The sequence below is a fragment of the Ciona robusta genome, chromosome 10 (genome assembly GCF_009617815.1).
Source record: "Ciona robusta chromosome 10, ASM961781v2".
Classification (NCBI taxonomy): domain Eukaryota; kingdom Metazoa; phylum Chordata; class Ascidiacea; order Phlebobranchia; family Cionidae; genus Ciona; species Ciona robusta.
Genome location: NC_143244.1, coordinates 7446939 through 7474888, shown reverse-complemented (window position 1 = coordinate 7474888; position 27950 = coordinate 7446939). Strand labels below are relative to the sequence as shown.

General features: G+C 29.3%; 3 protein-coding genes across 4 annotated transcripts; 2 read left to right on the top strand and 1 right to left on the bottom strand.

Annotated features, from left to right (window-relative positions):
- The first annotated feature begins 174 nt into the window (after nucleotides 1-174).
- Nucleotides 175-1442, top strand: LOC149730360 (SRR1-like protein). Its single transcript, XM_089887333.1, has one exon. It carries the CDS (start codon nucleotides 420-422, stop codon nucleotides 1308-1310), a length of 891 nt encoding a protein of 296 aa, XP_089743459.1. The 5' UTR covers nucleotides 175-419; the 3' UTR covers nucleotides 1311-1442.
- Nucleotides 1412-11721, top strand: LOC149730359 (protein phosphatase 1 regulatory subunit 21-like). 2 transcript variants are annotated; one of them, XM_089887323.1, is made up of 20 exons: nucleotides 1412-1609; nucleotides 1863-1931; nucleotides 2215-2358; nucleotides 2802-2894; nucleotides 3087-3212; nucleotides 3492-3589; nucleotides 3994-4141; nucleotides 4465-4614; nucleotides 5137-5315; nucleotides 5804-5940; nucleotides 6482-6571; nucleotides 6844-7005; nucleotides 7475-7659; nucleotides 7899-7994; nucleotides 8233-8328; nucleotides 8812-8850; nucleotides 9070-9180; nucleotides 9603-9701; nucleotides 10136-10258; nucleotides 10544-11721. In XM_089887323.1, the coding sequence occupies exons 1-20, from the start codon at nucleotides 1559-1561 to the stop codon at nucleotides 10577-10579; spliced, it is 2232 nt and encodes a 743-aa protein (XP_089743449.1). In that variant the 5' UTR covers nucleotides 1412-1558; the 3' UTR covers nucleotides 10580-11721. The 2 variants fall into 2 exon arrangements, with proteins under 2 accessions (XP_089743449.1, XP_089743448.1); XM_089887322.1 differs by having other exon boundaries at nucleotides 4465-4662.
- An 825-nt stretch (nucleotides 11722-12546) lies between these two features.
- LOC149730358 (protein PHTF2-like) lies at nucleotides 12547-18422 on the bottom strand. The gene is made up of 13 exons (XM_089886927.1): nucleotides 18390-18422; nucleotides 18049-18181; nucleotides 17690-17994; nucleotides 17152-17299; nucleotides 16548-16639; nucleotides 15946-16080; nucleotides 15330-15470; nucleotides 14922-15098; nucleotides 14544-14630; nucleotides 14145-14276; nucleotides 13614-13787; nucleotides 13029-13106; nucleotides 12547-12837 (listed from the first exon to the last, which is right to left on the bottom strand). Exons 1-13 carry the CDS (start codon nucleotides 18420-18422, stop codon nucleotides 12616-12618), a joined length of 1857 nt encoding a protein of 618 aa, XP_089743053.1. The 3' UTR covers nucleotides 12547-12615.
- Between the last annotated feature and the right edge of the window lie 9528 nt (nucleotides 18423-27950).

The following is a 27950-nucleotide window of genomic DNA, read 5'->3' as shown; positions in this document are numbered from 1 at the left end:
TTACCATTTATTTTGTGTTGTGCATCTCTGCCTGATTTAATATTGTCGAAATAGCCGGTCAGTTCGGTAGCCATATGTATCGTATTGGGATTTGAGAAGTTTGTTGGCGGGAGTCGGACGCACCATTTTCCGCGGAAAAATAGTTGGTTCATAGATGCAAAAAAATTGGTCGATTAGGGCAAAGTTATATACACATTTACTGATATATTAGGATGAAGTAGTTATTTATTTAAGTTAAGTTTCGGTAAGTGAAGTAGGTATATGTCATTCACCTATGGCATTTAGGTTGTCATTACGTTTTATTTATTTTTTTGTAGCTTTCTAAATAGTTAGGCAAACTGCGAATGTGGAATTTGTGTGAAGTAAAAAGTGTTGCTCAAACGATTTTAAACAGTGTTGACAAATGGTAAATACGAATTATGGAAAATGAATGGAAAACTGTTTCTAAGAAACATAGATTCAGACAAGTGAAAAAATGGGGCAATGAATGTATTTTGAACAAGTCACAAAAAATTGAAGAAACAAATATTTCTGATAAAGATACCATTAATGATTTTATCAACTCATTAATTACACTGAAGAAATCTCAAAATTTTGAAGAATTTGTCAAAGTTTTGTATGAGAACTTGATTGGAAGTGGCTCAACAAATATTTGCGAAGTTGTGTGTTATGGAATAGGAAGTCCTTCAAGTTCAAATATATCTCGTTATCAGCTAGCATTGTTGTATATAATTCATATCATGCTTTCTGCACCAAAATGCTGTGAAATTAGTTCCTGGCCGTTATATATTCATACGCAACTGCAAGAGATAAGTTCCACAAATTTAAAACTTAAATCCGATGTTAAATGTTTTTGCTTCGACCCAGTTTGGAATTCAGCGGACAAAAATTTAATAAAACAAATGGGATTTTGTGTTTTAAATGAAAATGCAGAGGGGAAACGAAAAACTGACGTTAGGACTTTATATTTCATGATACATTGTGATAAATGGTTGTATAATAATCTATTATGGAGTAACTGGTGTCATAATAGATTAAATGACATGACAATCATAGGCAACTCATTTAATTCTATCTATGAGCGTAGTGTTAATCGTAAATTACACAAAACCTATAAATTTTTAAGCTTAGTTAATGAATGGGATTTAATGGAAGAAGTTTTGTTGCCTGTTTGGAGCAAACAAGATGATGTTTTTAATGACACAGCTGTTATGCGATTCAATGAAACAGCTTGTGTAAAATATGCGGCAAATATCGAAACTACAGCAAGTTTAGATAAGCCACCAGAATATTTGTCCAATGATATATAAAATTAAAGTTCATCTTCTTCTTTTAACCTTACTTTTTCCTTTCGACATTTCTTCTGTTTGGTTTATCACTAATTTTGGCCACTGTAATTCTATATTGGTCACTCAAAGTCTGAAACAGTAACTTGTTTCTAGGTTAGGTATAACAGCAACATATAAAACTAAACTAATTATTGAATAATTGTTTATGAAGCACCTGCATGGTGTATAGTTGTATACCATCCACAAACAAGTTTATTTAATTTTCCATCATGGCTGATTTAACGGTAAAATATCAAAGATTGGCTCACGAGTACGCCAAGGTAGGTTCATGTGTTGTATATATATATATATTATAAAGTAAATACATAATAATGGCTAATGTCATTGATTTAAATAAAGAGATTATTAATTTAGTTTACTGTAATATGCTATTATGCTTCTTGGCCTGGTTATCTAGCGTTCATTTGTGGATATGTATGCGCTCTATCGCTCATACGTATAATATAAGTTATGGCTTAGTGTTTTGTATATATATTGAATTGTATGTTTGCTTATTGTTTGATTTTGTTTTAGTTGAAAGCTCAAAACCAGGTTCTCAAAAAGAGCGTAATTGAATCGCAAGCCACTGCTACAGATATGCAGGTCAGTCTTGTTATAAAGGCTCTATGTAACAACAATTTATTTTTATTTGCTTAGCATCAAACCGTAAAGGCTTTTATTAATACATTTTTGAGTAAAAGTTTTATTTTTGTTTATGAACATTTGTTTTCTATTTGGGTTATGGTTAAGGGCTTAAGTTATAGGCATGGTTGCATTTGGATTGTGGTCTTTGAAGGTGTATGAAACAAAACGCTCGTGGTATAACGATTTTCGTTTTCCCGTGACGCTAGAATAAATAAGTTACATTTATTCATATTTGTTCCAGGATCTTCTCCAAAGCAAAGAGCAAGCGATACGTCGATCCCAACAAGAGATTGAAAGCACCAACTTCCGCAGCCAACAAATGCAACGAAGGGTCGAACTTCTGCAACTTGAACTTGATCAGCTTAATCGGGTTAAAAGGGGAAAGGTGGGATAGTGGGTGAATGTAACTTGTTTATCCTCGCATGGTGAGGCATTGACAGTCGTTATAACACAGGTGTTCTGTTATATACACCTCGTTCCAGCTTATGTGTTACCACGTATGTAACTCTTTTATCCTTACATGGTGGGGCAACGAAAGTCGTTATAACACAGGTGTTCTGTTTCATACACCTCGTTCCAGCTTATGAGTTACCACGTATGTAACTTTGTGGATTGATTAACTTAACTGTGTTAAAAGGTGGGGTTGCCAGAATATTAAAGAAGTCACAAGCATTTTATCAGCAAACTATTTTATTGTTAATACTTGTTTTTATATTCCATTGCTCTTTCTGCTATGACAGTGTAATATATAAACTGGGTTCTTAAAACTAATATTTTTCAAGGCGTAACCAGTTCTAATTCTAATTGCTGTTTATATTTAATTGAAAGGTTCCAGGAGAAACTTCCAATCCACCTGTTAACAGCGTGCTGGATGAAGACCTTAATAATAAAATCATAGAGAATGAAATGCTGCATAAAAAGGTGAGTTTTGTAAACTCCAATACGACTCTGAATATAGTGGCACGAAAAAGCTGTCGTCTTTCACTGTAGTAAGGCCTTGTGCAGCCTTAGCTTTGAGCTTCATTTCATGGCTTGCTCCAGTGAACAGCAGCATTATTGAAAACAAATTAATTTAACCCTAAACAGTAATGTTATTGATGTATGAATTATAAGGTTCAAGACTTTGACATGAAGACGAAACAACTTGAAGAAAGTTTAAACGAACGAGTTGAAGTTGCTTTACGTGAAGCTCGAGTCGCTACTGAGGGTTTGGAGGGGGTTACCACAAGTTATAATGCGGTGGGTGGGATAATATACTCATGTTGGGTCAACTCTGGTATTTCAGGTCCAATGGCGTGTTTCGCTGTAAGATCTTACCCATATAGAATAGAATGTGCATATACAATGTTGGGGTAATGGACCAACTTTGGTCTAAATCACAGGACCAATGGCATGCTGTAGGACCTCAACCATATAGAATAGAATACTTGTGCTGTAATGTCTTACTTGTTTTGAAAAACACACACACACCTATATAAATATAATATATATAATTGTATTCCTGTTTTCCTTTTTCAGATGAAAGAGAAATTAGAACGAGAGAACTTAACGTTGAAAGAAAAACTGCAAACTTGCAAGGAAGAATTGAATGCTTTGAAAACCCAATCAACCAAACAGTACGTTATTGATATATTTATAACGGTTGTGTTTCTATATCTACTATATATGGTAGCTTTACACATTTGGTGCTCCAACGCAGTTTTATAAATTGTCCATATTGCTTAACAGAAAAAAAATAAGCACCTTCAAACTTACATTTGTGGTAACTCGAAAGCATACCCTGCCCGCAAGGCTTAACAAGCTACATACAAGGTAACCAGTAAGCGGGCATGAGGTTTATGAACAGAACACCCTTGTTAAAACAACTGTCATTGCCCTGCCCTGCGAGGATAAATAAGTTACATGCGAGGTAACTTGTAAGTGGGCACGAGGTGTATGAAACAGAACACCAGTGTTATAACGATTGCCGTTTCCCCGCTTTGCAAAGATAAACAAGTTGCATTCCTTCATTCTTCCACAGAATATCGGAACTCACCCAACTCACCGAGAATCTAAATCAAGACAAAGTGAATCTTACTACAATGGTTGACAAAGGCATCGTGTTCAATGATGCGAAGTGTCAAGAATACAATGCAATCCAACTTTGTGCTTATGATAAAAGGGCAGAGGTAAGATTTGGACAAAGTAAAGTCATTAGTGCAATTTTGAATAAAAAAGAATTGATTTAGGTTAGGATTGTCTGGAGTAGCAAATTTTCTGCCCGTTTTCCAGCTGGGCTAACTTGCCCCCCGTTACACGGCGCCATGTTACGCAGACTGGAAATTATCTTCCTTTTATTTCCTTCTGGGTGTGCCACTGGGTAGCATGTTTGTATAGACGAATAACAACAATGTAAGAGCTGTTCTGAAGCAACGTGTGTTTAGTTTTAATACTTGGGTGACATCGTATGGTTTAGGTTCCCTGTTTTTAAATGATATTTAAAACTTTTCAGGTAAAACTTGACAACGTATTGAAACAAGCTGAGCAACTGGTGGCCGACATTTGTAAATCTTTGTCAAACTTCCATAAATTTACGGGCAAGCGATGTTTGTTGTACCCAGTGGATGGATCGTACCAGGAGCCTTCTGTAAATAATCAAAAGGTGTTTTGGATATTTAAGTTATTTATAACAACTGAGCAGCACGACCGGGTAAAACTTATTTATAAAACATAGTTAAAACACATTAAAAGGTATTTTGGTTATTATATGTACTCTTATACACAATTTTCTTTCAATAACATTTTGAATGAATTAATGTAACTTGCTTTATCTTTTTGTGGCTGGAACACGGGTGGTCATTTCAGCTATTTCTGAGTGTTTTTATTCACACTTTTATGTGTATTTGCACACTTTTCTTCCATTTACATCTTAATTAGTTTTATTACATACAATTCAACATGGTTTAACGTTTACTGTATTATTATGGATTTAGCAGCGCTTGAAATTTTCAGCAAAGGTTAAAACTTATTAAGTATCTTGGGTGTTCAGGTAATAAGCCAACTCTAGCCCAATTCCTAGGTCCTTTAACAAATACCCCCACCCATATAGAATAGTATTACAGCTTTCTAAAACTGGCCACAAGCCCACAACAACTGTCAAACTTTTATCATTTTATTAACACAGTTCTCCAAGCTTTTAACTGAAGAAGCCAAGCTGATCCAAGAATTGTTGGAAGCATTCACTCATGTATTTGTAAACACACCAAGATCAATGCAAACCAAGTTTGACTTGAAACAGATTGAACGCGCGTTTCTTAAATACAAAAGTTTCTTCATGAAGTTGTGTCCTTACCAAATGAAAAGGTAAAATGGTGATTTTGATCTTGGTTTTTTAATAATTGGGCTTGGCACTTTTGCCTCTCATGTTCTCATCATTGTTTTTTGCTGCGACAAATTTTAAGTATTATATGAGATGAGACTTGAGGTTTAGGCCAAAATCAACCAATATTGCATATGGGTGAGGTCCTACAGTGAGGCATGCCATGGGACCTGGGATTTAGGCCAGAGTTGGCCCATTACCCCAACATTGTATATGCACATTCTATATGGGTGAGGTCCTACAGTGAGGCACGTCATGGGACCTGGGATTTAGGCCAGAGTTGGCCCGTTACCCAAACATTGTATATGCAAATTCTATTCTATATGGGTGAGGTCCTACAGTGAGGCACACCATGAGACCTGGGGTTTAGGCCAGAGTTGTCGATTACGCCAACTTCAACATTTTGTAGGTAGAATATATCATATTTCTATTTTAAGTTATTAAAATTGAATAAAATGTTTTTTTTCCCTAGTTTAAAAGAAGAATGCGAGATATCTATTTGTGCAGTGAGTTTACAAACCAAGAACAACGAATATCTTCTTCAATATAAAAGATTGTTCCCCGCTATTTGCAAAGCTCACACTTATTTCCATATCTTTGCTGTTAAAGGTAAACAAGTTTATCATTGGTATTTATCTTTTCGGAAAAAGTTATAACATGGGTGTTCCATTGCATTTGCACATTATATTTAATTAAATATATAGTAGGGTGGGTTAAGACGGGCAACCTTTAGCACATAATTCCCAAATAATATGATCAGATTTTAAACAATTAACAGCAGTCTATGGGAGTCGTGAGGATACGGTTTTATAATTCTTTGAATGTTCTTTGTTTACTACAAAATGAAATAAGAAAATAGAATGAAAAGGTGTCCCATCTTCTCCACCCTAATATACCTTGTGTCCGCTCACAAGTTACTAAGTAATCAACTTTGTGAAGGTATTTTTTGTACATTTATCCCATTGTTGACTTGGAGTAGTTTTTTGTAAGTATGTCTTGCCCAAGAATGCGTCACAATGATAGCAGCATCTCTTATCATTATGTAATTGACCTAGTTATAGACGTATGTGTATAGACAATGATACATTTTCATTATTTCATCGACACAGTTATTTTCATGGAAACCTTTTTTATATTTTCCTTATTTTAGGAGAGAAGTTACATTTGTCAAACGAAAAGTTGAAAAGTTGTTTGTGCAAACTTGTATCTGCGTTCACTGATCTACATTTAACTTTCAGAGGTGAAAAATAATATTAAGTGTAATTCCATTTAAAACTGGGGGTATAGGCAACATTTTTTTTTAACTTTTGTCAAAAGTTTTTATAACTTTTTAACTTTTATTTCGTTTTTTTTTTTAAATTTTATTTCAAATTTAAAAAAAAATTAAACTTTTATTTTATATTTTTTTAAAACTTTGTTTTCTGGGTATTTTTGTATTTTATGTTAAATTAAAGGTAAAATTTCAGAATATTTTAACTAAACAACATTTTAAAAAAGTAGTATTTTAAACAGATTTATCGAAAGCATTTAACGGTAAGATTGAATTTGAATACGAATTACCAACGACGACTAATTCGAATGAATTACGGTCGGCCAACGAAATATTACTTTCGTCAATGATTTCTTTGTCTTCGAACTTTGCGAGGTTGTCCGGTTTCCTTAACGAACACCAAGGTATAAAGGGAAGAAATTGTAAAGTAGGGTGGGGGAAGATGGGACACCTTTAGCACATAATATCTAATTATTCTGATCATGTTTAAACAATTAACAACGGTCTATGGAAGTCGTGGGTATACGGTTTTACAATTCTTTGAATGTTTTTGTTTACTATCTAATTGGACGAGGAAATAAAATAAAAAGGTATTTCGTCTTCCCCTACACTATATGTAAAAATATATATATATATTTAATTTGTTAATTTATCTTTCCGAACACAATAATAAAGCTCAAGTTAGAAATCACAAAGTTAAGAATGTTGGTATTGTTATGGGTGCCTGGGTGATGCGTCACTCAAACTTTGAAACCGGGGTGATACCATATGTTTCAACACCCTAGGTAAAAGAAAAGAAATTGTAATTCCCCAGCATGTTCTTTTCAAACCTAATAACAAAAGTCATATTAATGGATTTTAATTTATGTTTAGATTTCTTTGTATGGAAACTTCAGTCATCATCGGCAAGTTCTGCCGACGTCAAGCGTCACGCATTAGATTACATGCGCCACATAAAAGTTACGACTCTACCTCAATCTGTGCCCTACCTTGAAGCGATAAAGAATCATCACAACTTTGTTTGTTCGAGTGAAAACAGAGATGAACTTTTATCACAGGTTAGATTTTATTTTTTTATTCTTTGTGGGTGAGGTCCTTGTCAAGGACCTGCGGTTTACGCCACATTTGGCCCATTACCCCAACACCCAGAAAACCAATTTATGTTCTTTGTGTGACCGGTGTTATTAAGATATGCCCAAGAAAAGCTGTTATTGTTGTTGCTCTGCGTTTTTTTAAGAGTTGCAATCATACATCTAAGTAAACTTTTGCGTAAAAATATATTTGTTGTATCGTCCAGCTTGAAAAAACTTCTTCAAAACTTCATTCTTTGGAGCAAGAAAAAGAACATTGGTTGTTGGAAACCCAACTTATGAAAGTTAAACTTGAAAAAATGGTGAAATATATTTTATACTTCATAAACTATTGATGCCAATATCAAAAAATGTATTTTTGAAAATATTTCTATGTTTTTTACTCAAAACTGCTTTTTTCTTTTATTTTACTTTTCTGTTTGTGTTTTTATCAGGTACAACAGGTGTTTTAAAAATTTAATATGCTCATTAAATTGGGGAAGATATTAGTTTTATTTTATATATTGTTTAGTTTGTAAACTTATTAGTTATTAATTATAGAAAGTACAAGCGACAAACACCCCAATAACAAATGGTGTGGAAGAAACGAGAACAAGGACCGAGTCCGTCTCATTTTCCCCAACCGATGTCTCAATGGTATGTTAGCTTGTAGAACATTGGAAATATACTTTCATGGCTCATCTGGTGTAAAAAAGTTTTCTTACGCATTCTTTTAATATAAGAAATTATTATTTTGAGAACCTTGTTTGCAAATTGCCAAGTGTGCAGCTTTGTGAAAAATCTTTCAATGGTTTATTTGGTATAAAAAACTTCTTAACTGAAAGGCATGAGAAAATGTCGGAAATACACTACATTTTTTTATACGAGATAAACCGTTAAATATTATATACATTATGCCTGGTAGCAGAAGTAACAAGGGTGTATAACAAAAAAAGTAGCATTTGCGCCAAGTTTTTCTTATATAACAGTTGCACCTTGCATGTTGTTTAAATATAGATAGTTAAAATTTGCAAAAACAACTAGAAACTCCGGTTGCACAGCAAATTTGGGGCAACAAAATAAACGTTTTGCATGTTAACCTATGTTTGTTTAATTATAATTTAATAAATTATTTTTTAGCTTGGTGTTCTACAGAATGATTCTTTTCATCCAGAAAAGGTAATTATAAATATATATTGTTTATTTTTTGGAAAGATTTAAATTTAAATATTTACTCCTGATTTAATTTCTGAGCAACTTATACAAGTGAGAACTGAATTGTTTTAGTTTCAAAAATATTAATTTTGTTCAAAAATTTTGTTTTAGTTTACACTTATTTTTTAGGTTGAACTTGACGTTTATAAAAACTTATTTTTATATTTTTACGCTAAACTTTAGAGTGACAACCAAACTGAAGATTTAATAAAACAACATCTTACTGTGAGGATCACTGAGATGGGATATAAGATGCAACACGCTGAAGCTAAGACTTTACATTTCGAATCAGAGGTGATACAGCTAGTTAATATAGTAGGGTGGGGAAGATGGAACACTTTTTCATTCTATTTTCTCGTTACATTTGGTGGTAAACAAAAATATTCTAAAAATTATAAAACCATATCCTCACGACTCTCATTGACCGTTGTTAATTGTTTAATACACGATCAAGATATTTGGATATTACGTGCTTAAGGTGTGCCGTCTTCCCTCACCCTGCTATATTAGGAAAATATAAGCTTAGTAAACTTTTTTCTGCTCAATTTTAAAAACTTTTAAATAAAAATAAATTCTTTTTCCGCTTTCTTAAGACAGGTATGAAAAATCTGAAAAATCTGCTCAACAAAAAATTTGATAAGCTTCACTTGTTTAATTTATTATTTAAAATTCTATTTAAAATGCACATTTCCTTGATAATATATTTTCCTCCACAGTGTAATGTGTTGCATAAACACCTGGGGGTGGCAAAAGACAAGCAATCAAGCATGCAACATGAAATTAGTTCAAGTCTGCAGAAAATATCCCAACTACAGGTGAACTAACAATATTATTTATTATTAAAAAGAGTAATTTTCCAAACCATATTTTACGAAATTCTTTACGGATGAATTATAATTCATACTTGAGCAATACACTTCTTGCTTCATTTATTCATTTAGACCAATACATAATGTTTTAATGTTGCTCTTTCTTATACTATTTATTTGCGTATTTTATCGACTGTCCTTTAACTAATTTAATCTTCGCTATCGTTTCCAAGTGATAACAAAAATATATGATATTTCAATGTTTCCTACTTCTGAAAATGCATTACTTTTATGGATATGAAATAAAAACTATAATATTTTAATCTTTTTACATGGTGTATACGATGTATATGTTTTTCCGGGAACTTAACAAGTATTTCCAATCATTCACACATTCACACAAGGATAAATGACTTTCATTCTTGATATTTTTCCTCCAGGATGAACTATCAGTAACTCGACGAAACTACGAAGACCAGTTAAGTTTGATGAGCGAACATCTGGCTTCCATGAACGATAAATTAGCTTCACAAAAAGATGAAATTGAGAACTTAAAAGTGAAAGTAAGATATAAACCATTGTGGTGATTGGGGTGGGGTATGGTCCAACTCCTGTGTCCTTAAACAAGGACCTCGCCCATGTAGAAAAGTTACAAATTAATGCAAATAGTGGAGTTCAATCACAGTGTTTTTAAACACAATTTAGAACAGATATTTGAGAGCATTATATGTGATGATAGAAACTATTGTGAGTATGGTGAATGTAACTTTAACCTTTTTTTTGTAAAAATCAGAGCAAATTAAGTACAGAAATATGAATTCCGCTTACAACATTTTTTGTTTCAACAGAAAACAAAGAAACTTAAAATGCCCGGCCTTCACTAACTATTTAGATGAAGTAGGTCTGTGGATATTTAACTATGATACGTGCTCATTCATTAAACATGCTTATTTATGATATACCGCCATAATAATAGCAATAAAACCTTGCAAGATCTGTATGGTGATTTACCTTCTGATAAAAATAAGTTATTATATTTTAAATTTGCCATAAAATAAATTGACACTATTCTGTTGCCAAGTGTAGCCCGCCACAAACATTACTAACTCCTTAAATTAAAGACTTTCGCTAAAAATTATTTTACGCATTCATTTTTAAAATAAATATATTTTTCATTGTGTTAATATTTTAACTAACTATGCATTCGATAAACTATATATTTGGATAAGGGAAGATGGGACACCTTTAGCACATAATATCCCTATGTACTAAATCGTGTTTTAAACAATAAACAGCGGTCTATGGGAGTGAAGATACGGTTTTATAATTCTTTGAATGTTCTTTGTTTACTACCTAATCAGACAAGAAAATAGAATGAAAAGGTGTCCCATCTTCCCCCCACCCTACTATATGTTTATAATACAGTTTTAAAAATTTGGAATTTAAATTAAAAGTGAATTTTTTTTAATTTAAAAAAAAATATTGATTTTGGTTGAACTTTCTCATTATAAAAATAATTCAATCTTGAATTTTTCCAACAGGGTGGAATATTTTAATTTGCATTCTACTTTTCAGCGCTAAGGTTATATTTTATTTTCTAAGCTCACAGATTGGGTCCCAATATACAAATATGGTTTAGTTGCCAAAAAAAGAAAAATCCAAGTTTAGAAAAAATCATTTAAATTGGAATTTAACATTTTCATTTTTGTCGATTATCCTTTTTTTATTTGTTTTTATTTAAATTCTTGTACGCACACAGGATAATATCATAAGATTATATTGTAGGTGGGGGAAGATGGGACACCTTTTCATTCCATTTTCTCGTTCCAATTTGATAGTAAACAAAAAACATTTAAAGTATCCTCACGACTCCCATTGAACATTTTTTACATATTATGTGCTAAAGGTGCCCCGTCTTCTCCCTACTCAAGCATATATGAGCTTCATTTCATGATTCATGATCCTATTATCAATTTCTTTACTTCAATAAACATTCTTGCAAATAAAAATGATCATAAACGACTTACATGTTTTTGACTCTTTTTACATAAATGTTAATTATTTCAAAGCTCCATGCAACCATTGTGAGCGTATGTTTCTTTTTCCAAGGCACTTACCGATAATTACTCCGACTTAGCGGTCACTAAGGAGTTGTCTAAAGTGTCAAGCATACAGTAACGTAATTGCCCACAAAGTTACATACGTGGTATCTCAATTTATATATAGCACCCACACATGTGTTATAGAGTTCCCACGAAACTGAATAAAAAATAATATGGTAGAGTTCAAGCGGATTAATTAATTAGACACCAACTTCGTTTAACCCGCTCTTAACCCATATAATCAGTGTATTGCCATTCGATTCTTAATCAATATATTGATCCACGTTATGTAAAATACCTTATCAAGTGACGAGGGTCTGGCTGTTACGTCACACATCGTCAATACAATAATTAAAAAATAAATTAATAAAAACTTTCTTGAAGAAATATATTAGATAAATGTCACTTGTCTTCGCATGGCAGTGTACGGAAAGTCACTTTTTTATATTTTGAACACCCTACAAGTGCACATTTCATTTAAAATATTGTTTTTTTCAAACTTTTCATCTTTATGTTTTAATTTTCCAGATCTGTAAAACAATGTATTAGATTTAATGTGAATAGAATTGATCAAATCAACGACAGTCGTTAAACACGGGTGTTTTGTTTTACACACCTCATGTCCGTTAACGAGTTACCACGTATGTAACGGTATGGTATTTTCTAATGATTTAGACAAGCCATTAGTGACCACTGGGTTGGAGGAATTGCCATTAAGTGTCTTGCCTAAGGACACATACCCCACAGTGGTAGCAGCGTCGGAACCATTTTCTCTGTGCCATGTCACCAATCCTAACTGTCTTAAACCATGTGTGATGCTACTGCAACACCCTGGGTGCTACTACATAGACATCACCAGATTTTGAAGCCTGGCTCTGATAGTAAAACACGTAACGTATGATAAACCAACTCACCTTTAGTTTAAACCCTAGCAGTTCACTTATAACACCAGAGAAAGCTGATAGAACGACCACCCGTGTGATGTTGTATAATATCGGATTCATTGATAACCCGTATATATTAAACGGAGTTTCAATCTCCTAATATGGGTTCTAATTATTAGAAATTTTACCTTAGGAAAAAATGTCAATTTGCTAATTAGAAGTTTTTGTTAAATTGCTGAAGACTAATTTACTCGTCAATAACGTGCCCTTTAATTACCGTCCTGCTCTCTTTTATAAATTACCTATATGCACTATTAGTATTCACTTTCTTTCGTTCATACGTTTACCTTGATTAACTTTGCGGCAAGAGTCAATACATTGTTGGCTCTTTGAAAAGATTCCTTTTTATGCGGTTTCTTTTCCATCTGTTTGTATTTACATTCATATTTTGTAAGTTGTAAGTTTAACCATACGTGGTAACTCATAAGCGGCACGAGGTGTAGGAAACAGAACACCTGTGTGATAACGACTGTCGTTTTCCGGCCTTGCGAAGTTCAAGTTTTCATTCTCATTTATCGCCCAATTTTAACTTTGTAAACAATAAATATTTACGATAATGTGTAACCTTATTCTCATGACTCTAAAATATTAGAAATCGTGGGATGTTATGTCCCAACGGCATTGATCTTACTTAACATGTTTACTGGTCAGAGGAACTCGTTTTTTTTGCACAAGATTACTTAAAAATATACCAGACTTTACCATTGATATATTTTGTGTGCTTTTTGTGTATTTGTGTGAAATCGTGGGATATTGTGTGCTAACGGTATCCATCTTACTCCACCCTGCTATATATCTCGATCAGGAGAATTGGTTATTGCACAAGATTACTTAAAAATATACCAGACTTTACCTATTGATTCAGCCCATACCTGCAGGTATAAGTTAATTTGTTCAGTTAGAAGAACAGACGTGTTGCTGTATTTCTTATTTATCTTTGCCCCAGTTGTTATGAAACGTAGTAGAAACACAGCAAGAGCTAGCAGCCAAACCAAACACTCCCAGTACAACAGTGACGACGTAAAGGTTTCAGATGAATGCATCAACTAAAACATTAATGACAGTTAGGGAGGAATTGTTCCCGACATCTGTACTGTTTTCTAGTGTCCTGACAATTCAAGATCGGCAAGATGACGCAGTTTATGGGCATAGATTGTAACTACATCGGTTAGCAGTTAAAAATCAGTGAATGTAACTTATTTATCCTCGCATGACGGGGTAATTACAGTCGTTATAACGTGGGTGTTATGTTTCATACACCTTGTGTCAGCTTACAAGTTACCACGTATGTAACTTTATGGGTAATTGTTTTTACTCTATAAACGGTATATCCTATAGCATATGGCTGTACAGAAGTTATAAATTGACATAGATATTCATATTTAGTATAACGGTAGGTTTACCTGTACAGTGATAAAACATAGGAGACCGATAGAGCATAAAAAGGTTGAAGATACGATGACATCTATTGAACGTTGCGGACCTCTACGTTGTAGATATGAACGGAGGGAAAGCCAAAGCATAATGTTTTGTACCTGGAAATTTGATTGAATGAATGTAATTTATTTATCATCGCGTGGTGGGCAATGATAGTCGTTATATGGTTATAACATGGGTGTTCTGTCTCATGCACCTCGTGTGCACGCTTACGAGTTACCACGTATGTTATTTTGTAGGTAATTGTTTTTTGTCGAAAATCAAATTTTAAAACTGAAAACATTCTTTTGTAAATGTTTATTTGATTGTTAACACTAAATACGTTCAATTTTTATTACATAAACGCACTACGTGCACATTGCCACCTTTTTCAAGCGAAAATGGGGAAGTTCCGATTTCTTGGCTCGTCTGCTTGAAGTAACATGAGTAAAATACTTGGCGAAGAAGAATCGCTGGAATAAATAAATACGTAAAGTTCTGTATTTAAATATGAGATTAAATTAATAAATGTTATTTATCTTCACGGGGGGACAACACTCGCTTACGAGTTACCATGTATATGTGACTTGAGGGAAAATATTTTGTTTTTGGGGAGTGGGCCAGTTTATATATGGGGGCAACTCAGACAACCAATTAGTAACCACTGGGTTGAAGCTATTACTTTTAAGTGTCTTGCCCAATAACGCATACAAGGTGGGCCGTTAACTATACTGTAGAACGACTTCGTGCATATTGTGTCTTACCCGTTGAAACGTACGCTGTGCCGCGCATAACACGACAAAGAACATTGTCCCCAACAATATACGTTGAATGGTTATTCCAGCCATCACAATCACCATTGTTACGTCACTATTACCATCAATGAATTCAATTGTTTTTTCGATTGTTACGTCATATATTGACCAGATTTCGATTTTATCCTGTGTGTTTGAGGAAAGAGGGAATATGATAGGGTGGGGTAAGATGGGACAGTTTCTTTTCTTTTATCGTCCCATTTGGTGGTAAACGAAGAATATTTAGACAACCATATAACTGTATCCGTACGACTCAAAGGAGCGCTGTTAATTGTTTAAATATGGGTAATTATGTATTAACTGTATCAAAAATAGTGAAGTCGTAAATGTGACCTAATTAATTGATGTTTCATTCACCTGGTATTGAATGCATCTATATGTTAACGGCATCAGTGGGATCACGAATATAAACATTAGGCTTTCTATGTCGTAGCTCTCAGGTGCGATACCATGTGCCTGGAGATTAAATAAACTGTTTAGAATGTAATCGTTACTTGCCTATCTATTCTATTGTGGTAAGGCAACGGTAATCGTATAACACGAGTGTTCATATACTTCGTGCACGCTTACGAGTTACCACGGATATGTTACTTTGTGGGTGCATATTTTATTTATAGCTGACAGTTCAGACAACCCATTAGTGACCACTTGGTTGCAGCAATTTAATCTCAGTATAATGTTATATAGCAGGGTGGGGGGAGATGGGACACATTTTCACTCTATTTTTTTGTCCCGTTTAGTCGTAAACAAAAACACTCAAAGAGTTATTAAACCGTATCCTCACGACTTCCACAGACCGTTGTTAATTGTTTAAAACACGATCAGGATATTCGAATAATGTGTGCTAAATGTGTCCCATCTTCCCCCACAGTATTATACAAGCATATAAGAACACAAGGGTTAATGCACGCTCATACTTCGCTTCTCCTCGTTTTTATTACAAACACGCTCACCGAGGCAAAAGTTAAACCACCTTTTTCATGATTATGCTCCCGATATCCACGATAGAAGCGCACACCTTCTGCCATCTTCCATTCTCCCACAAACGAACGTTAATCTTATTTGAAGTTGAGCTCGACCCCGGTACCAGACGTGTGGCTGAAATGTTCTAGAATATTCCATCAATTGGTTTAATATAAGAATACTTAACTATGATGAATGTAACGTGTTTGTCTTAGCATGTCGGGGCAACGGTAGTTTTTACAACATGGGCGTTCTGTTTCATACACCTCGTGCCTGCTTACAAGTTACCATGTATGTAACTTATTTGTCCTCGCATGGTGGGGCAATGACAGTCATTATAACACAGCTGTTCTGTTTCATACACCTGGTGCCCGCTTACGAGTTACCACGTTTGTAACTTTTTTATCCTCGCATGGTGAGGCAATGACAGTCATTGTGACACGGCGTTCTGTTTCAAACACCTTGTGTCCGTCTATGAGTTTGTAATTTTGCGGGTGACTATTCTATGAGTTTGTAATTTTGCGGGTGACTTGTGTCCGTCCACGTTTGTAATTTTGCGGGTGACTATTTTTTTCGTATGTAGTTGACAATTTATACAACCTTTTACCTAACCTTGTAACTTGATAGATGGTGTCTGCTGCCAAGACTTGAAGACGAACTTCTTACTTCGTCTTTAGATTGATCCGTATCACTGGATAAGTCGTCTTCAGTATTTGGGGTTTCTTAGAAAAAATCGAATAAACCAAATGTTTAAAACCTATTTTTTAATATTAATTTTCAAAATGTGTGGTTTAAAGGAAAAAATATTGAGAACGTATGCAATCCCAACGATCATCTGTCGAAGAGGAGTTTTTGGTTGGACACGTATATATTAATCTTCACGCCGAATTTAAGAAATTTCCACTTTTCCCAAAAATTGTTTGGCAATTTTTTTAGAACGATGGTAACTACCCCGATCAAAGTTATAATACAGTGCCTCCTATTAATTAAAACTTATTATTATTATTTCAAACCACCTTTTGTGAAACTTTCATTGAACTTTGTTGCAACCTTCGAGGCCAAAATATTTCGTACTGACTTGTTTATATCGGGTGTTAAACTGAAATAAAATTGGTCAAATAACTGTTTTAATTTTAACTGTTAAAAACTGTTTTAAATTTTCACTTTTATAAAATCGTTTTAATTTCTATAGTTTTAAAATTGACTTAATTTAAACAATTTGGAAAATTCGGCAACCGTTTGTTGTCGCTCCCGTTGACAAAGTTTGTCGAAACGACTTGACAGTGAATGATTCCAAGGTAGACCAACATTACTCCTGGTAACACTAGCTCGCTTATGGAGACTGACTGGAAAGAGAATATTATTTGGAATTGTCAACCACAAAGTAACATACGTGGTAAATCGTAAGCGGGCGCAAAGTGTATCAATTAAGCAGAACACTGTGTTATAACAACTGTGGTTTTCCGGCCACGCACGGATATATAAGTTACATTTATTCAATCATTCATTAATCATAAAAGTTATCATAAAACTCAAAAGAATTGATTGTTGTAAAAGTTTTTACGAAACTAATGCAATAAAATATAGTTGCGTGGTTTATGAGTAACTTTTTATGTGTAGTTAACAATTTTTAAAACTAGCTATATATAGTGACTACTATGCAAGATCAATTATCGCCAAGTCTCCTCCCCATGCACGCCCGAAGTGGTAACTACTTAAAAAAATGAACTAGTCGTATCCTCTAATTAAGGAGCAAGTGATATATATATCCTCATATAGGAATACGACGCGAAACGTATAATTAAAACACTGACATTATAAAAATGTGGCATTAATGAATTATAGTATCTTACCGAAGGTTGATCGTCAGTAGCAGTGGTGTAACATGTTAAGATAAGTATCTGAAGAACATACAACAAAAGAAATACAAGGAATATTGTTTTGTTTGTTTGTTGGATCCACCAGCGCATGTAAAATGGGAGGAAAAAGACTCGCAGGAGAGCTAGTTTTAAAACTGTTACCATGCCGTGCTGAGGCTTGTTCTTACTGAATGTAGAACCTGCAAGAATCGGATATAGAACAATGGCCTAATTACCGCATTTATTACAATTACCTCTTACTAAATCCAAATCAATCAAGTCAGTTTTGAGACTGCTTTCATATTTTTGTGCTCCGTTTATTACTTTAATCTTTTGCTCTCTTATTTCGACAGCCTTTTCCCAAATTTGAAGATCGCAACCGCCGATCTAACAAATAATAAATAGTTTATATTTATCTCGTCGAGTACGATACCAAACATCCAACTATATAAAGCCAAAAAAAAAAAATTAAATGCAAACCGACAAAGGTTACAGTAAAAATTAGGAGAAATAGTATTTTTATTATATAGGTAATATAGCTAAAATGCAAATACAGGTAATGAAGCTATGTTCCAATCTCAATATTTTATTTTACCTTGCGTTGATACCAATGAACCCACGAATCCATTACAAAAAACGGTGGTACATTTAACAAATTACACAACATATGAGAATATATTTTTTAAATTTTTATAAAGTATTTGGATAACGTCACAATATTCCTTTATGACGTTTATTAAGTATATAAAAATTATTAAAGGAAAGTCCGGCTATTAATAAATACCAGCACCAGATCGGCAGAGACCGCCAAGTGAGCACCAGACGAATGAAACCTAACGCATTGTGCTTTGTCTCAGTTTAATTCCATGTTTTGCCCCATTTTTTCGTGTGTGTCGCAATTAGGTCCATGTTTTGTTCAAGTTTTGTGCATGCTTGTCAATTTTTTTGCATGTTTTTTTCCAAGTTTTCGACGAAAATATTCCCATGTTTTGTCCATGTTTTATTCAATTTTTACCTAATTTTTCTTTGAATTTATTTTTTATAGATATTTTTAAGGTATTTTTTAAATATTTTTTGGATATTTTTAGGATATTTTTGAAATATTTTTTCAGATATTTTTAAGATATTTTTATGATATTTTTATGATATTTTTATGATATTTTTAAGATATTCATATAATATTTAAGTTATTTTTAAGATATTTTTAATATATTTTTTTAGATATTTTTATGATATTTTTAGAATATTTTAAAGGTATTTTTAGATTATTTTTAGGATATAAGAAACTTTTCAGATATTTTTCAGATATTTTTCAGATATTTTTATGATATTTTTTAAATATTTTTTTAGATATTTTTATGATATTTTTTTAGATATTTTTATGATATTTTTAGAATATTTTTAGAATATTTTTAGAATATAAAAACTTTTCGGACATTTTTCGGATATTTTTAAAGATATTTTTAAGATATTTTGAAAATATTTTTAAGATATTTTTACGATATTTTAAAGATATTTTAAAAATATTGTTTTTTAGGATATTTTAAAAGATATTTGTAGATATAAGATATTTTTAGGATATTTTTAAGAATTAAGATACTTTTTAAATTTTTTAAAATATTTTTCAGATATTTTTTAGATATTTTTTAGATATTTTTCAGATATTTTTCAGATATTTTTCAGATATTTTTCAGATATTTTTCAGATATTTTTCAGATATTTTTCAGATATTTTTCAGATATTTTTAAAAAATAGAATACTTTTCAGATTTTTTCAGTTTTTTACCAGATATTTTTCAGATAATTTTGGGATATTTTTAGATATTTTTCAGATATTTTTCCAGATATTCTTAAGATATTTTTAAGATATTTTTAAGACATATTTTAGATATTTTAAGATATTTTAAAGATATTTTTCAGATCTTTTTAAAATATTTTAAAAACATTTTTAGAATATTTTTAAAATATTTTTAGGATATTTTTCAAATATGTTTAGGATATTTTTAAGAATTAAGATACTTTTCAGATTTTTTTAGATATTTTTCAGATATTTTTGTACATTTTTAGGATATTTTTTGGATGTTTTTAAAAAATTTTTAAAATATTTTTTGATATTTTAAGATTATTTTCAGATATTTTTCAAATATTCTTAAGATATTTTAAAGATATTATTTGGATATTTTAGGACATTTTAAAGATAGTTTTAAGATAAATATTCTAAAAATATTTTTAGAATATTTTTCAGATTTTTTTAGGATATGTTTAAGAAAAATATTACTTTTTAGATTTTTTAAAAATATTATTCAGATATTTTTAAGAAAAAACTAAAACTTTTCAAATTTTTTTCAAATAATTTTTCGGGTATTTTTCAGACTTTTTTGTAATGTTTTCAGATATTTTTTTAAATATTCTTAAGATATTTTAAAAATATAAGATGTTTTTTGAATATTTTTCAGATATTTTGTAATATTTTCAGAGATTTTTTAGATATTTTTCAGATATTTGTAAGATATTTTTAGGATAATTTTAAGAAAAATGATACTTTTTAGTATTTTATCGAATATTTTTTTGTTTTTTTTCAGATTTTTTTGGGATGATTTCAGATATTTTTCAGATATTCTTAAGACATTTTTAAGATATAAGATATTTTTCAGATATCTGAAGAATATTCCCTAAAATATTTTAAAAATATTTTTAAAATATCTTAAAAACATCTAAAAATACCGTAAAAATATCAAAAAAATATCTGAAATATATCTAAAAAAATCTAAAAATTATCTTATTTCTTAAAAATATTTTTAAAATATCCGAAAAATGACTTATATTCAACATATGTTCTAAAAAATAGATATTGTTTTGATAATTTTTTGATAATGTTTTGCTATTTTTTTGATATTTTTTTGATATTTTTAGAATATTTTTCAGGTATTTTTAGGATATTTAAGAAAAAACATACTGTTCAGATTTTTTGAGATATTTTTAGGTTTTTTTTTTAAATTTTTCAGTATTTTTTGAATATTTTTTAAAAAATGATATTTTTTAGATATTTTTAAGATATTTTTAAGATATTTTAAAGATATTTTTAAGATATTTTTAAGATATTTTTAAGATATTTTTAAGATATTTTTAAGATATTTTTAAGATATTTTTAAGATATTTTTAAGATATTTTTAAGATATTTTTAAGATATTTTTAAGATATTTTTAAGATATTTTTAAGATATTTTTAAGATATTTTTTTGATATTTTTTTGATATTGTTTTGATAATTTTTTGATAATTTTTTGCTATTTTTTTGATATTTTTTTGATATTTTTAGAATATTTTTCAGGTATTTTTAGGATATTTAAGAAAAAACATACTGTTCAGATTTTTTGAGATATTTTTAGGTTTTTTTTTTGATATTTTTCAGTATTTTTTGAATATTTTTTAAAAAATGATATTTTTTAGATATTTTGTAGATATTTTGTAGATATTTTTTAGATATTTTTCAAATATTTTTAGGATATTTTTAATATATTTTTTGGATATTTTCAGATATATTTAAGATTTAAAATATTTTTTGATGTTTTTAGAATTTGTTTTTAGATGTTTTTAGAATATTTTTTTAGATATTTTTATGCTATTTTTAGGATAACATTAGACTTTTTAATTTTAAAGATTTTTTAAGACTTTTTAGAAATAGAAATAAGATACTTTGTGATTTTTCAGATAGTTTTCAGATATTTTTCAGATATTTTTAAGATATTTTTAAGATATTTTTGAGATATTTTTGAGAAATTTTTGAGATATTTTTGAGATATTTTTTTAAATATAAAATGTTTTTGGAGCATTTTTCAGTTTTTTTTTGGAATATTTTCAGATGTTTTTCGATATTTTTTAGATATTCTTAAGATATTTTTAAGATATAATTAAATTTTCAGATATTTTTAGGATATTTTAAAGATATTTTTAGATATTTTTAGGATATTTCTCAATTTAAAGAAAATATTTTTCGGTTATTTTTCAATTTTTTTTGGAAAGTTTTTAAATATTTTTTTTAAATATTCTTAAGGTATTTTTAAAATATAAGATGTTTTTTGAATATTTTTCAGATATTTTGTAATATTATCAGAAATTTTTTAGATATGTTTCAGATATTTGTAAGATATTTTTAGTATAATTTTAAGAAAAATGATACTTTTTAGTATTTTATCAAATACTTTTTTGTTTTTTTTCAGATATTTTTAAAATATTTTTAAAATATTTTTAGAATATTTTTTAGATAATTTTAGAATACTTTTCAGATATTTTTTTGGTACTTTTCAGATATATTTTTGTTTTTTTTAGTGGTATTTTTAGAATATTTTTAGATGTATTTAAGAAATTTTTGAAACAATTTTCTGATATTTTAAGAATATTTTTCAGATATTTTTTAGAAAAATGATACTTTTTAGATATTTTTCAAATATTTTTCAGATGGTTTTAGCATATTTTTTAGAAAAATGATACTTTTTAGATTTTTTTCAAATATTTTTTAGATGTTTTTCAAACATTTATGGGGAGTTTTTGGATATTTTTTTAAAAATATTCTGAAGATTGTTTTAAGATATAAGATGTTTTTTGAATATTTTTCGGATATTATTAGAATATTTTTCAGATATTTTTAGAATATTTTTTTGAAAAATGATTCTTTTCAGATAGTTTTCAAATATTCTTCAGATATTTTTAGAATATTTTTTGGAAAAATGATTCTTTTCAGATTTTTTAAAAATTTTTTTCAGATATTTTTTAAAAATTTTTGGGAAGTTTTCAAATATTTTTTTGATATTCTGAAGATATTGTTAAGATATAAGCTGTTTTTTGAATATTTTTCAGATATTTTTGGAATATTTTCAAATATTTTTAGAATATTTTTGGAAAGTTTTCAAGTATTTTTTTGGTATTCTGAAGATATTGTTAAGATATAAGCTGTTTTTTGAATATTTTTCAGATATTTTTGGAATATTTTCAAATATTTTTAGAATATTTTTTAGAAAAAAGATACTTTTCAGATTTTTAAAAAATTTTTTTCAGATATATTTTAAATATTTTTGGGAAGTTTTCAAATATTTTTTTGGTTTTTTGAAGATATTGTTAAGATATAAGCTGTTTTTTGAATATTTTTCAGATATTTTTTGAATATTTTCAAATATTTTTAGAATATTTTTGGAAAGTTTTCAAGTATTTTTTTGGTATTCTGAAGATATTATAAGCTGTTTTTTGAATATTTTTCAGATATTTTTGGAATATTTTCAGATATTTTTAGAATATTTTTTAGATAAAAGATACTTTTCAGATTTTTTAAAAATTTTTTTCAGATATATTTTAAATATTTTTGGGAAGTTTTCAAATATTTTTTTTGTTTTTTTGAAGATATTGTTAAGATATAAGCTGTTTTTTGAATATTTTTCAGATATTTTTGGAATAACTTCAGATATTTTTAGAATATTTTTTGGAAAAATGATACTTTTTAGATTTTTTAAAATTTTTTTTCAGATATTTTTTAAATATTTTTGGGAAGTTTTCAAGTATTTTTTTGGTATTCTGAAGATAATGTTAAGATATAAGCTTTTTTTGAATGTTTTTAAGATATTTTTTAGAAAAATGATATTTTTTAGACTTTTTAAAATTATTTTTAGATATTTTTTAAAATATTTTTGGAAAGTTTTCAAATATTTTTTTGGTATTTTGAAGATCTTGCTAAAATATAAGATGTTTTTTGAATATTTTTCAGATATTTTCAGATATTTTTCAGATATTTTTAAGATATTTTAAAGATATTTTAAAGATATTTTAAAGATATTTTAAAGATATTTTTAAGATATTTTTTAAATATTTTTTTAATAATTTTTGAATATTTGTCAGATATTTTTTTGATACTTTTAAATAAGTGATTTTTTCAAATATTTTTTAGATATTTTTCAGATATTTTTCAGATGTTTTCAGAAATTTTGGGGATATTTTCTGATATTTTTCGAATATTCTTAAAATATTTTTTAGATATAAGATATTTTTCAGACATTTTAGAATATTTTTAAGACATTTTTTTGATATTTTTTTGATATTTTTTTGATAATTTTTTGTTATTTTTTTGATATTTTTTTGATATTTTTTTGATATTTTTTTGATATTTTTTTAATATTTTTTTGATATTTTTAGAATATTTTTCAGGTATTTTTAGGATATTTAAGACAAAACATACTGTTCAGATTTTTTTAGATATTTTTAGGACTTTTTTTTGATATTTTTCAGTATTTTTGAATATTTTTTAAATATTTTTCAAATATTTTTATGATATTTTTAATATATTTTTTGGATAATTTCAGATATTTTTAAGATATGTTTAAGATATGTTTAAGATATGTTTAAGATATGTTTAAGATATTTTTAAGATATTTTTAAGATAATTATAAGATAATTTTAAGATATTTTTAAGATATTTTTAAGATATTTTTAAGATATTTTTAAGATATTTTTAAGATATTTTTAAGATATTTTTAAGATATTTTTAAGATATTTTTAAGATATTTTTAAGTCTTAAGATATTTTAAAGATATTTTAAAGATATTTTTAAGATATTTTTAAGATATTTTTAAGATATTTTTAAGATATTTTTAAGATATTTTTAAGATATTTTTAAGATATTTTTAAGATATTTTTAAGATATTTTAAAGATATTTTTAAGATATTTTTAAGATATTTTTAAGATATTTTTAAGATATTTTTAAGATATTTTTAAGATATTTTTAAGATATTTTTTTGATATTTTTAAGATATTTTTAAGATATTTTTTTGATATTGTTTTGATAATTTTTTGATATTGTTTTGCTATTTTTTTGATATTTTTTTGATATTTTTTTGATATTTTTAGAATATTTTTCAGGTATTTTTAGGATATTTAAGAAAAAACATACTGTTCAGATTTTTTGAGATATTTTTAGGTTTTTTTTTGATATTTTTCAGTATTTTTTGAATATTTTTTAAAAAATGATATTTTTTAGATATTTTTAAGATATTTTTAAGATATTTTTAAGATATTTTTAAGATATTTTTAAGATATTTTTAAGATATTTTTAAGATATTTTTAAGATATTTTTAAGATATTTTTAAGATATTTTTAAGATATTTTTAAGATATTTTTTTGATATTGTTTTGATAATTTTTTGATAATTTTTTGCTATTTTTTTGATATTTTTTTGATATTTTTAGAATATTTTTCAGGTATTTTTAGGATATTTAAGAAAAAACATACTGTTCAGATTTTTTGAGATATTTTTAGGTTTTTTTTTTTGATATTTTTCAGTATTTTTTGAATATTTTTTAAAAAATGATATTTTTTAGATATTTTGTAGATGTTTTGTAGATATTTTTTAGATATTTTTCAAATATTTTTAGGATATTTTTAATATATTTTTTGGATATTTTCAGATATATTTAAGATTTAAAATATTTTTTGATGTTTTTAGAATTTGTTTTTAGATGTTTTTAGAATATTTTTTTAGATATTTTTATGCTATTTTTAGGATAACATTAGACTTTTTAATTTTAAAGATTTTTTAAGACTTTTTAGAAATAGAAATAAGATACTTTTTGATTTTTCAGATAGTTTTCAGATATTTTTCAGATATTTTTAAGATACTTTTAAGATATTTTTGAGATATTTTTGAGAAATTTTTGAGATATTTTTGAGATATTTTTTTGATAGTTTTAAGATGTTTTTTAAGATATTTTCAGATTTTTTTAGATATTTTCAAGATATTTTCAAGATAGTTTCAAGATATTAATTTTCTGATGCTAAGTTTGAAACTTCTTCTCATGGTTCCACAGATAATACAAGATGTTCATTCTTAAAATTCCCACCATTTAAAGCTTATAAATGTTTCGGCATCTCCTATATAACATCCCCATAGAGAATGACCTCCCATCCCGATTGCTGTCCAACCGGAAGTCACTGCATAAACAACCCAATTATTCCCATTACTCACTTTTCTAAATCACTGCATAAACAACCCAACTATTCCCATTACTCACAATTTAAAATTACAAAATTGTTTTTTTTTAAGTGTTTGTGTTCCTACATTTTTGCTTATTTATACAAACTTGCTACCTTGCTGTTAATGCATCCTACATATTACACTGTACATCGTAACCCTTCTTCACTTACCCGGACTAATAATCTATGGATTTGCAGCATTTGAATTTCACCCAACCTAATATAATGCAATGCAATTCCAAATATTTTTATTAAATCTGCAATGAACAAAAATAAAATAGCAATATTACAAACAGCGATTTCATAAAAAAAAATTATCGTTGTGTTTGATCTTCTACCTCGAACGTTTCGTTCAGGATTCTGTAACAGAGAATTTGCATTAACGTTGGATACAAAATGTTTAAATCGTCGGCTTTAGTTTGAAAGCCACTGCACCACGACAAGGTACCGACGAGTTAGCAGTGGAAATGTGTTTTTGTTTGAGTTTGATTTTGTGTAGTTGTGTGTTTATGCAACGTTGCTGGGTTAACCACTACTGACATTCTGCCTGCAACAATTCTAATATAAATACATAGAGAAATGAGAGAACCTGTAAAAAAGAAAGAGATATTCTACACCCTAATGTTCGAGGGAATAAAACCAATGCCACCTGTAAGAAAATGTGTTGTTTGGAGCTATGCCTATTTAAAAGAATAACCCTAAACCCAGCATTGTTGCGCAAAGTTCACATTTTATGGAGAGCCTCTTCGTGGTAAGTCAACAAAAATACGGAGCGTAAAGGGACGCGCGCGATTGACAAAAATGATACAACATACGAAGTGCAGCTTATCTTACCAACAAAATGTTGGCCCACGCTCGAGAACTCTCCCCTAAAGCCCTAACGTGCTAGTAATAAATTCACGGTACCGTTCACCAGTACTACAATTTGTACCGTACTGATGTTGAAGCTTGTGTTCCATCCACTCCTCTTCTTCCTCTCCATCCGCAGGACCCGGATACATCAATTCCATCTTTCCTTCTTTCTTCGTCTGTTTGAAAACAAGTGTTAATAATTTGTTAGCACGCCCATAACAAACCCGTTATTGCCATAATAGGCCAAAACAACTGGATAACCAGTCTATTAACCTGTTGCAGATAAATATAAATTACCCCCATAGACAAGAGATATCGAAACGTAAATCTTACCTTGATAAAGATTCCTGAAAATCCGCGTTATTGAGCATATTCCCTGGCGCAAGTAGAGCTTCGGGTGTATCCAACCTGTAGCTGAAACTAAACCATTTGTTTCCCCTAAACCCCATTAAGTATTTAAATATAAAAACAATACATAACAAATGAAACCGTGCCCGGTTCAACAACAAAAAATATAAATAAATGCCAATACCGGCCGACAATATGGGCAAACACCCCAAACAATATGAATATCAACAACCGCCAAAACCGGCAACCCAAGCACAACAGAATGTGCAAATCAAACCTTGAACAAAACATGAGCGTCCAAAAGCTCAAGAACCAAACTAGAAACACAACCATGCGACATCAACACAACATCATACCAACATGAACAACCAACAAGTGAGATGCAAACTTGCAACTGTGGGCTAACACCAACTTTCGGGCGAGGAGCTCAGGATAAAAAAGAAACTAATCATTTTTGAGGGGGGATTTCGAACCAAAGTTTCCTGATTTATATTTCTTTCTTTCTCTTGGTATGAAATTCTTAATCTTTGTTGAAAACGTTAGCTCTTCGATTTAATTATTACAAGCGCCAGTGCTTCTCATTGAAAAATGTCAGTGTTTCCGAAACGTAAATCTTTACAAAACTTTTTAAGCTGCATGCGAAAATATCCGATCTCAACCGAACGTTTCCGAAGTTACAATAACATATTGGAATAATAGTTTATGTGTTTATCTCTACAATATATTATGTATTGTTGCGCAGAGATGGGGAAGTTAACAGAAAATCAACAGCCGTTATTACAAGGATAATAATGAAAAAGTTATAAAACGTAAATTTTAAAACCAGGACGATTCAAACTTTGAATTTTATTTGAGCGCTCTCTATCTTATTATGCGCGTTCTATTGTAGCACAGGCATTGCGCATTTGAGATTTAACCTATATACCATTTTAGAAAAGGATGAAA

Excerpts from the sequence above, each read along its gene's own strand:
- LOC149730360 (XM_089887333.1), top strand. The coding sequence starts at position 420 with ATGGAAAATGAATGGAAAACTGTTTCTAAGAAACATAGATTCAGACAA.
- LOC149730359 (XM_089887322.1), top strand. The coding sequence starts at position 1,559 with ATGGCTGATTTAACGGTAAAATATCAAAGATTGGCTCACGAGTACGCC. Across the intron at positions 3,213-3,491 it reads TTACCACAAGTTATAATGCG|ATGAAAGAGAAATTAGAACG; the intron begins GTGGGTGGGATA and ends TTCCTTTTTCAG. Across the intron at positions 6,572-6,843 it reads TCTACATTTAACTTTCAGAG|ATTTATCGAAAGCATTTAAC; the intron begins GTGAAAAATAAT and ends TATTTTAAACAG.
- LOC149730358 (XM_089886927.1), bottom strand. The coding sequence starts at position 18,422 with ATGGATTCGTGGGTTCATTGGTATCAACGCAAG. Across the intron at positions 16,081-16,547 it reads ACCATCTATCAAGTTACAAG|AACATTTCAGCCACACGTCT; the intron begins GTTAGGTAAAAG and ends GGAATATTCTAG. Across the intron at positions 14,631-14,921 it reads CACAGCGTACGTTTCAACGG|CGATTCTTCTTCGCCAAGTA; the intron begins GTAAGACACAAT and ends TATTTATTCCAG.